Source organism: Varroa jacobsoni, unplaced genomic scaffold (genome assembly GCF_002532875.2).
Source record: "Varroa jacobsoni isolate VJ856 unplaced genomic scaffold, vjacob_1.0 contig03316, whole genome shotgun sequence".
NCBI lineage: Eukaryota > Metazoa > Arthropoda > Arachnida > Mesostigmata > Varroidae > Varroa > Varroa jacobsoni.
In genome coordinates, this window is record NW_019214999.1 from 1 (window position 1) to 11,358 (window position 11,358).

The 11,358-nt window shown below is 39.5% G+C and overlaps 1 protein-coding gene across 2 annotated transcripts; it reads left to right on the plus strand.

The window, feature by feature from the left end:
* Nucleotides 1-2,228: 2,228 nt before the first annotated feature.
* Nucleotides 2,229-11,187, plus strand: LOC111272802 (uncharacterized). 2 transcript variants are annotated; one of them, XM_022854433.2, is made up of 4 exons: nucleotides 2,229-2,341; nucleotides 6,483-6,868; nucleotides 8,772-9,017; nucleotides 9,346-11,187. In XM_022854433.2, the coding sequence occupies exons 1-4, from the start codon at nucleotides 2,297-2,299 to the stop codon at nucleotides 9,695-9,697; spliced, it is 1,029 nt and encodes a 342-aa protein (XP_022710168.1). In that variant the 5' UTR covers nucleotides 2,229-2,296; the 3' UTR covers nucleotides 9,698-11,187. The 2 variants fall into 2 exon arrangements, with proteins under 2 accessions (XP_022710168.1, XP_022710167.1); XM_022854432.2 differs by having other exon boundaries at nucleotides 2,242-2,341; nucleotides 6,441-6,868.
* Nucleotides 11,188-11,358: the final 171 nt, after the last annotated feature.

An 11,358-nucleotide genomic window follows, 5' to 3' on the forward strand; every position in this document is an offset into this window, starting at 1 on the left:
CCATCCCATGATAGCAACGCTGTCGTTCCAAAGGTCAAGCATGATCGAGATGCTGAAGTTGTCTTCCGGCCAAAGAATCTTCTTGTCCAAGCGGCTCGATTGCCAAAAAAAAAATAGATAGAAAATAAGACTGTTGAATAGACAAGTAGATTACCGATTTTTAAGTGCCTTCTGTAGGCGTATTGACTCGAGACTTTTCAGATGCTTTACGCAAATGACCTGCGATAACAGTCAAGAGCCACAATGAAAGATTTGGGATAGATAAAATAATATTCTTATTATTATAATAATTTCTTAATAATAAATATATGAGTGGCTATACAAGCCCAGATCTAGTAATTGTAAAGCCCTTGTTATTGCTTTTCGACCACACAGACGCAGATAGGCCCTTTACATATCGGCGACACCGGTTAAATGACAGGATAACTAAAAATAAGTTTCTCTATCTGCTTATACAGTATTGCATCAAACTATTGGCTCTCAGCACGAAAGGGCTATGCCTAGGCTGGCGCTAAGCTTAGCAGGTGACGCGTGAACACGCTACCACGGCATCCTCACGGGAACGTGGCAGGATGACTGATATTGATGAGATAACGAGAGTGTATGGAACATTGAAGTGCGGTTTCAAACAAAACTGGGATTCTTTTGAAGCAGTAAATTCGAGTACTTAACTAATGAGAGCAAGCAAACAGGCAACAATCAGCGTATAGGAAGCGCACAAGTACCCACAGGGGATGCTCACATCGCGTTCAAGCTGGACGCCACCGTAGGAGTCAAGTAGCGTGTTTTCGCAAATAAGCTGTATCGTCGTTTATTACTGGATGATAAAAGATTACCAGGGCATTTTTAGCTCTTACAAAACTCTGCCCATAGTGCTCGTGAGCTTAATATACGACCTAAACGATAAGTCGGCCTGAAGTTCGGAGCCTTTGTAGATAACGTCACTAGTATGGTAGGCTTTGCTTCCTTTACAAAATTCGTACGGTGATCCGAGTGCTCGTCAATGCAGTCTAGAATCGACGATAAGTATAGTTCAGCAGCCCTAAATGATATTAGTCGCATATATACTCATGCGACCAACATAGCTGAGAATAGTACGCTAGAGATCGTGTACACCTACTTTGATGAAGTACGTGTAAATATTTTTTTCCTCCGGCACCGATGGGTAAAATATAATAAAGCGCATATTTTACGGGTTAGGTCGCGAAAAATCAACCGAAACCAAAGGGATTGCTGGACTGGTAGCATCGGCTTCCAAACGAAAGGGAGAATCACAGCATTAAAAAGCTACTCCGTACTCTCGTCCTTATTTTCGAACATAGTATGGCTATCAGGATGTCGATTAGGACACGTTAACTTGGCTTAGAAAAAGCGTTTTGCGAAGAGACTACTATCGGCTTTTTACTTTGATCGGTTCACGGCCTTGCAGTTCTATGAATCTGGGTTCTCCGTTTGGAAAGGTATTGCAAAACGAAGGTGTAAGGTCTAGTTTGAAGTATTCACTTCGTTTGATCAATCAGGTCACCTAGAGCTAACGTACACAATAGATAGTAGCTGACTCGGTCGGAGTATAAGAACACCCGTATATTGTCAGTCTCCATTCAGTTTATGTATATATCTATATATATATACATACTATATCCGGGCTATAGGTACGTTTGTTGCACAAAGATTATCTTCGGTATTTACACATCTACACGAGAAACACTATTATGATAGCACATTATGTGCTAAATGCAATGTGATGTAAACATGTTTTATCTGGCCTTTCTTTATGCTGATGTTTAACATAGCTTTCATTACGATTTGGCTGATGTAGACAATAAATCTATTTGTTTGCAATTTCAAATTGTGCATCAGAACGTACGTTTCCGGTATGACCAATCAGTTCAATAAGTCTGAGCGTTTTGGGGTAAAATAAGTCTGGAATCCCGTCGCATAATGTCAAATATTGGTAGAATCGTCACTGATCTAAGTGCTTTAACGGCAATAGACCTTTACACGATTCACTGTTAGTTACTTGATTAGTTACCGATGAGATTGTTTAAATCTCATCAGTAACTATTTGTTTTTGCAAATGACTGTATTTGAGCAGCACCGTAATATAACTGTACGAAATTCAAGTTTTCTTTAATCCAGAAAATTCGCTTAGAGGAGAAGTACTTAATAGGTACGTATCCTCTGGGCGACCTGTCGGATGATGAAATTTTCTCTAACCGCGAAATTAATTTTGTTCTTCACAGGCCATACGCCAAAGAGAATCACCAACAGAGCTTCGAAACCACAGCTCATAACGATGCAGAGGAACACAGATCAAACTCCCTCCGAGGCCCACGTAAAGGTAACGTCTTTGACTGGATATAATGTAATCAAAGCAAATCGCTTTTTGATCTGGTTCACTGTTCTCTCCTATTTGCCTACATCGGTAATGTAATTTTTAACTTACATGACACATGGTATAGGAACCACCAGAGGTGAAGGATACACGCATATTTTCTGTATATACTGAAGTGACTTACATATGCTTTTTATAGCACATAGTACGGCTTGCCGGTTGTTTTCAGAGGACCTCGAGGTTTAGGTCGTGGCTAAATTGAGACCGCCATGCGTTTTGTCCGACATTTTTAGTTTGAGAGTTACCCTGTAGTGCTAATTACCAACTAGGTTACTGTCTGTCGCCATTTTCCTAGTTGGGCACAGAACGATTAAAGTGATTTTGACGTTAACACGAGTTTCAAAGAACTACTCTGAGTAAAAATACCACAACGAAACACGTTTCAAAAGCTTCGTTAACTCAAGCAAGGTTTCATGGGCGTACAGAATAGATTTAACATGTTGGGAACCTTTGAGCGCTGAAAACACTGAAAACAAATTAAGATCAAGTTCTTGTCCATGACCAAAGGAAAGACTTTAAGGGTAATGCATCTGCCGAAAACCTCTTATTATTACGCTAGTTAACTTCATTAGATAATAATTAGCCGGAACGGTCACGGTGATCCCATGTTCTTCTGAAGCAAGCTGAGACGCATCTGTCAATGCTATTTTTCTACATGACAGATATGTCGACATAAAGCGAAAGGGTCGACCTTATGCGAGAGTATTTTTTTAAGCATATTTTGTTGCTGTCATTCCCACTAAAGAACTGTTTCGGATATAATTGTCACAGGGGTTGCTATTTCTAGCTAAGCTCTATCTCTAATCAGCGTGTCTTTACCGTCGCCGGTGACTACGTCCTCTTGTCCAACTAATTTCTGGAAAAGGAAATAGCCCGAGAATATAGAAATAATTAGAAAACAACTTGAGGAAAGTTTCCTTCTAGTTTTGGGTAGGTCTTTTATCTGCTACAGTGTTCAACCCCATTGACCGATAATAAGATTAACGGTGGTTTCAGTATCTTTTATGGACGCTGGCATGGTCTATTTTTCAAAAAGAAGAGGAGCTGAATTACCGCAGTAATAATGGAAACAAATATGCTGGAGGATAATGCAAAAGGTGAAAAAATTGATAGTTATTGCCGAGGTATTTTTCCAGCTTTTTGAGCACCATAGATATTTACAGATGATTATCCGTAACTGCGACTATATTCTTTTCAAGCGCCTTTCTGCTACAGACACTAAGAGTGTCTGTAAAAGCCCTCCTTTGTGTTGTTTCTAAGAAAATACAATACTGCATCCAACCATTTGAGCTCTTTGGTTTCGCCTTGTTGTCTTCCTAAGAATCAACAGTGTGTAAACATTTGCCAAAGGTGAAAATAAAAAAGTGGTGCCCAAGAGATACTTTTGTTATTTAAGGGAGATGTCTAGACTTTGTCTTCTCTTTTCGTTTCGCTTTCTTTGATGCAAATCCGACGTATACCGACAAAGCTAATAACATATTATTAACCTTGTTATATAAGATACATTAAATAGTCCTGATGAACTGGGAGAATGCAGCATGACCGCCTGTCTGCGCCAATTCCCAATATATAACCGATGATAATCGTCGACGAATTATCTGGCCTATTAATGATTCTGACTTCGCAGTCTGATCGAGGCGCACAAAGTAGAAGTCTAACACTAGAGCAAAACAGCAGCGCCTTCGTATTAACGGGACTCCACTTTTAAATTTTCTTTGAGGTTTATCATTAGCGTTAGCCTAATAGTTCATCCAGTCCGTTCCCTGTAGTTTTCACACTTCCTTCCGATCTATAAGATGGGGGATTCATTGTGCGTCTTCGTCGCTATATGCAGTCGAAGAAACGGGACTCACGAGTATATCGCAACCAAGCGCCAACGGACTATTTATTTGCTAAAATCCGGCCATTGGGCCAAAGTCAAAGAAAAGGTTGACCGTGATCTGTTGATCCATTTTTGGGATAGAGCCGTCGGTTTCTGTCAGTTGACAACGTTGTCCTGACCCAGTTCGGCTTGGCCGCGCTCACATCCAGGCCTCGGTATACTCAAGCTCGAAATATCGCTAGCAATCTTAATTAGTCGCCTTCTAGGCCAATGGTAGTCTTTCCAGTGGCCGTTAGGCATTGGTAGTTTCTTTTTTGTTAGACTTTGAATCTTTTGGGCCGTTGTAAAACCTGTGAATAAAAGCAAACAAAATAAAGAAAATGAGTCAGCTGCGGTTAATAGTTTAATCTCCATTGACCAGGCGGAGCCACTTCTTGCATTTCGTTGGGCGCTCAAAACACTGGTCGTGTAGTAGTGACACCTACGTGTGTTTAATTGGTTTGTTGTGCAGTGGCAATATAGAAACAGGTATCAATGCATAAAATAATCAATAATAACAATTAAGTTTGTTGACAAATCGTAAATTTACTGTACAAAGCGAATTTGCTTTATAAACTTAGTATACTGAGATATTCCTAAGTCGCCCCTGCGCAAACTTGCTGAGTAAAAATTGTTGCTTGTCGAAAATTATAGTGCCAAATGGATGCTTGAATGCAGTACGTTCATTGGAGACAAAAAAGAAGCTTCTAGAAGAAGATAGACGTGTGAAAATGCTCTGAGTAAATTAAATGTTGTTGACACCCAAAACGAGTGGCAGAATAACCAACTGCACGTAATAACTCCATATTTTTGTTCGTGCAGCGGAGGCCGACATTTGACTCGAGACCGACATCTCAGAACAGCAGGAACGAATAAATGAGGCTTACTAGCAGGGTACAGAAGTGTCGACATACTCCTCCGCATTCCAGTTCATTAGCCATTTAATCTAGAATTATATACAATGCAGGATTGGTAGACTAACAAGGTAACTCTATCAAATACACATATGGCAATAGAATAGGCGATTTGCCGATTGCCATCCTTATTGCTAACAATGACGCAACACCTCACAACAGTCTCAGGCTGATTCCACTCTGTAAACATTCGTAACAAGTTGAACCTAAATAGAATAGTGATGTAAGTATGAAAGCCATGATAGCCTAGTGGGTAATGTATTTGCCTGCTAACTTTAAAAACACATTGTAGTTTAGGTTCGAATCTAGGCACAGACCCACTTGTTGGGAGCGATTCATATGATGGAAATATCTTTCGGCGATGTGGACGTAAAGCTATAGAGTTATTATTAGCAGTTCAAACATAAGTAATATGCATTTATTTTTCCTGTGCCATCATGCCTCCCTGCTCTTGTTCAGGTAACTCATTTATATAAGCTATCACAGCCCATCCACATAGTTTTCGAGACATCAGCGGCTTCAACACTTGATGAATGTTACCGCGTTTATTTTTACAGAGACTAATTTACTGTTCAAAGGCATACTAATTTTAATGTTAGCTTTATTATTTTCTATAAATATTGAATAAAACAGCTTTGTTCGGCGTATATTTAAAGCAATAATTAACTTTTGCATGCATCAGGCTGAGCAAACACGGATCTACTATCAACGAGAAGTAAAAGTGGAGAAATGCATTTTGGCAAATGTTAAGTCGACCCTCCCTAAAATGCACTGGGTTATTTAATTTCTGATAACAGTAAAAAAACGGAAAATGCCGCTTGAAAAGCTGCCTTGATGTCATCTTTATGTTGATCGAACGCAATACATAGACGTGGGCAAAAAGAGGGCCCGCTGACTAATGGTAGGACCCAAAAACCGAACTGCTTTAATTGTAACAATAACACCGATATGAGTATTTTTGTCAATTGCAGTTAAGACAACAGAATAAGACCGAAATGGTTCGAGCGTATACATGTATGTACATAGAGGCTGTTTTCGACATAAACCTAACTAAGCACAAGCTCATAAACTATTCAAATTAAAGAAAATCTGCTACAAGGTTTATCTCCAAACAGATAAGCCCTACGTCTCGTCTGGTATTATGTTACGATAAATTGCGTTATTTCGGGATTTCGTGTACTTAACCAGTTTTTTTCCTTAATTGCTAATTATAAATTTTGCGTTGCATAGAGATCTGGCTGCAACCTAATTTCTATTGCCAATTTTGCAGCATGGTTATGATGCAGGTGTCTCCAATATGTCCATCTTACAGGGCCCTAGTCCGCCAACGCCTCCGATGAGTAGTCCTGAATCATCCTCGCCTCCACCAGGGCTTCCTGTCCAACAATGTGAACGCAACTCGGCATCACCAGACCTCATCCCACAAGAGGTTCTGCAAGGCATCTCCAAGATCGCTTTGGTGAAAAACTTCAATCGACGCTTAGCCGATGACGAGATCAAGGAGCGACGTCAAATAAGGGATTCGACTGCCAACGGGAAAGACCACCAAGACGTGCATTACAAGGCATCTAGTACAAGCGGAATACCGAATAAGGGCTCAACAAGTCCCGTGAGAATAAACGAAAGCATTGGTGCCGGCAGTAGTGTACTGAAGCCCGAAGTTTTCGAAATCATTCCGCAGGCCATGGAAAAAAAGAGGTGCATTGGCTAAAACTTTATCTATTAGCGTAGCACCATAAGGGCGGTGACCCATTAATCCGGATTGCATGAACTTTATTTTTTAGCCCATATAGTTTAAACATTCGTATAAACGTTCACCAAAAATAATTTTGCATCAGAATCCGATAAAAATTCACCACTCTTTTTGAGAGTAGAATTTTCAATGTTGTGCATTATTGAGAGCAGCCGATTAACATATACATAAACTAAGACCATACTTTCCGCATGAATACAGATTGTAGCAGAAACTTTTTAAAATATTTTTTTTTTTTTCGTATCTCAGTTTTCAAAGCCTTCAGTGAATATGCCCAGAAATGCTTTATGTACGTCTTTGACACATTTCGCCACAATATATCCATTGTGCATTTCTTGATTCTTTATGACTCCCGATGACTGCTTCTTGCACTGTGGGCCGGCTGAACTTTAAGGTAAAGTTGATTTTCCTATCTGAATTTATTTTAATTCTTTACTCTCCATCCTTTTTATAGCAATTTTTGTAGTGCTGTGCAAATCTGCAATCAATAGAACAGTTAATTGCAAATCTAAAATAACTCATTTATTGAAGCAAGAAAATGTCCTAAGCTGGATCGACTCGCTTGGAATGCCATCGGATGGTGCTAATATATCTAGCGAATAGGCGAGTGGTTATATACCCGACTACATATTTTGTATACAATTTGTCCTACTATCCATTAAGAATATGTACGCTGATAAATCTTTGGCTTTAGCCAAGCCAACCGCCTGAGCACTCGACCTACGTTACGGGCTGTTTTGTTGGCCTAGTATACCAGAGATCGTCGCACTTTTCCCTATCAGATCCAAATTTAATTTCTTTATCGTTACTGTGGAAAGCGAATTCCAACGTGTTTCGATCGAACGCAAGACACGATTGCTACAGCCGCTACCAGAATTGAAACATCTGCTTACGATGCTTAAACTCCTTACGGTGTCTGCTTCGCCCACAGCAATTGTCACAGCACGCAAAAGCACTGAAACATACGCTAGATGGACTGCAGATGTTTTCGTTTTTAGGACTTTACAGTCGGGCATGTCGTTGAACTAATTGTTGACTTTAGCGTATTTGTAACTTTAAGCATTGACTTGCGTAGTCTGACGCCGCCTGGACAGGCGTTACCTCTTTTAACCACTTAATCGCTCTTTCTACGACTTGTCGGCTGGCTTCAACTGGCATACTTTTAGTGCCTTCGTCTCAATTCATCAAACTACTCTATGGCAAGGGAAGAAACACCCTGTCACGCATATAATCCATCATAACATTGAGGCTGAAAGCAGCACAGGATGTACTGCACTGATCTAGCGATAGCTATGTTTGCGGTCACAGTGCGACTTGAAGCGACAATAAAACGATCCCAACATAAGCCCTTTGAGACACTGTTGTAACAAAGGCTTGTCGAGTGCAGATAATCGTAGAACAAAAGGCAAGTAGGTAAAGAGACGAAATCTAAAACGGACAGGGAGTAAAGCCGGTTTCAACTAGGCGACAATTCCGTTCCAACTAATCGACCTAAATTGTCCAACTGTAAAGTTAAATGGCAGAGCAGCGCCTATTTAGGCTAGATTTAGATCTCTCACCGTCAACCACTGCTTTCGTTCGCTACTGGAACTAAGGATGGAGAAATTCGCTTTTTCTGGAAGAAACCGCTACCGAGTAACATTGGCTAACATAAAAGCGAGTTTATTGCTTTATGACTCAATCGATTAAGTTACTACTCTGATCTTGTTCAGTAACTACCATCACCTAGGGCGTATCAATAGCTTGTCCTTATTCTGATTATATGATGTTTAATAGACTAACCCGTTAGTTTTCGTGAATCCATCTAATCTTACTTCTAAACCTGCAAGCTCTTGTGGGTGTTTTCAGTTTTGGCAAGCCGTCGGATCTGTATGAACTTGAGGAGTATCAACGACGGATAGAACAAGAAAATTGTGAACGAAAACTGCTTCTTGCTCAGGCCGTTCAGGAACGAGAACGGCGAACTGCGGCTGAAGTCCATCGATTGGGCAGGATTAAAGCGGAATTGGCCAGGCTGGACCTTATTCTCAGCTCTGACGTTGCTATCCTTCGAAAAGAAATAGAAACTGCAAGCATCGATTTCAACAAAGCCGAGTACGTTTGGAGGATGCCTCTAGAAGTGTTAAATATTGCTTAATTAATAAAGTTTACATTGAGAATAATTTTAATTTGATCCAATCTATTTATAGAATTGCGGTAGAATTGGATATGTGTTAAGCAACTTTAACCACGCTTAAAGCTGATTTGTCAAGCTGTTATTTTGGCCTATAAAGACATCATGGCTCTCTAAAATTAGCTGATTTCTCTAGGTGAGCTATTATCTATATTTTGTTAAACAGCAGTTATTCATATTCAATAATTCGCCAATTAATAATGAGTCCAACGAATGACAAATAATGGTTTATGGCCTTACTGATTGCAGAAAGAATTATGTTCGGATTGAAAAGGAGTTCATTGAGGCTAAAATGATTCTTCACCAGAAATTGGACCGAAAAGAGAAATTGACGGAGCATCTATGTTTTATTATCGAGGAGAATGAGGTCCGTAAAGCCAAGAAACTCGAGCAACTCATGGACGAACTTAATGAAAAGGCCACACCTCGTTACGATGACTATGAAATGGTATCTGCTTTTGAGCAGGACGGAGATGTCTGTACCTCATGTGGCGGTTCCGCTGACGAGACTGATGGGTTCGACAATGATGGCGATCATTTGGAAGGCGCAGCCAAAGCATCATCCGCGTTTGAAGAGTTCAAAGAAGTCAAAACCGATTAGACGTTAAAGTATTTCGTGCAAATGATAATGAGTATTTTGTGTAATAATAAAAGTAAGAGAAAAGCCCATTTTTGAGTACAGTTTGCTCGAGCACCATCGATAGAATTAGAATACCGAAGTCGAAATAAAATTGCAATAGTCACTGTCCAATACAGGGGATAAAACTGTCCAGTAAACTAATCGCTTAATGGAACTACATGTACCTAAACATTTTAACAACTCCCATAATAATTTCTGGCTGGCATCTCGGATAACAGCCGAGTATGGTTATCGACAGTGCTCTCTGATTGGATTACCAGCGCAGTAACGGGGTGGTTCCAAACTACACAGCAGCGCAAGATGAACTACAACAAAAGAACTTCAGTGTTGAACGCACATGATACTTGAAGACTTGAATTGCAAGGTTAACGAACTCAACGTTCGGTACTCTTGATTATGGGATATCCTTTACAGCCATTTATAAAATCTGAGCACTTTTTTCAAATCAACCTTACTGCCTCCAGTGACGATTCCTACCAAACTGACGAGAACATTCCATCAGCAAATTGTAAAGCAGAGTATAATAATCTGAGAAAGGATTACCTTTCGTGAAACTTAACGAAATAACCTCCCAAACGTAAAATCTAATTAAGCTACAGGCAAGGTTAGAACAACTACAACCAACCAGATACCGGGAAGTTCCAAGTGTGTTATCCGCTTGTTTTCGGTATATTATCTTTGCATAGAATTGTAAATAAGAAAGCCGGTTAAAAAGATGAAGAAATATGAAATATTTTACCTCTACCTGGTGTGATTAACTACTAACGTTATAATGTAATAATAGGGATTTTATAATGTGACAACAATGTAAAGAAGAAACCCGTGGACTCACAGGGACATCTGTGATAGATTTGTCAACAGCCAGCTTTCATCAGCTGCCACATCGCACAGTGAGCGAAATGAATTTGACATTTATTCAGTAGCCGATCGGCCACGAACAGGTTGAGATAATTCGATGATTCAATTTAGAATGGCGTAAGACCTCACTTCAAATGAGAATGTTATACTAAGTAAGTTCAAAACGAAAACTGATTAAACTATACGTACTGAAGTGCAAAGCTTCAGAAACGTTCGCCTGTAAATGCGACATATTTTAGTTTTACACTTCCGAATCCATTATATGCAAAGTAACTGCATATTAAATTATAGTATTAATTAATGCACAAATACGAGAACAAACGATGGATTGAAAGGTAAAATAAACAGTGTCTTATGAAGATCAACCCAATTTTCAATCCAGAAAATGGAACATGTGAAGTATATCTGAGATATAAATAATAAATACGTACACCAGCTTAATAAAGTATCCACTAAATACTCGCATGCTATTGAGCGTTATGTGTACCGATGATATTACGCTACCTTTGCTGAGTGTTTATAAATACATCCTTACACCAATTATATCGTACCTTTTTTGAATAAAAACCTATCTTTTTTTAAATAAAAACCTGCCCCTATTGTCGTGACTAGCTCTGAAATTCAGATGATTGGCGGGGTCATTGTCTAAACAAGCGGCTTGTTACGATATTTTGGAGTATCGTTTCTTTTATTATAGGTTAATATATAGGAATCATAACAGCATAAATGAATGATATTCTTTCAGCTGTGAAATACTACAGCGA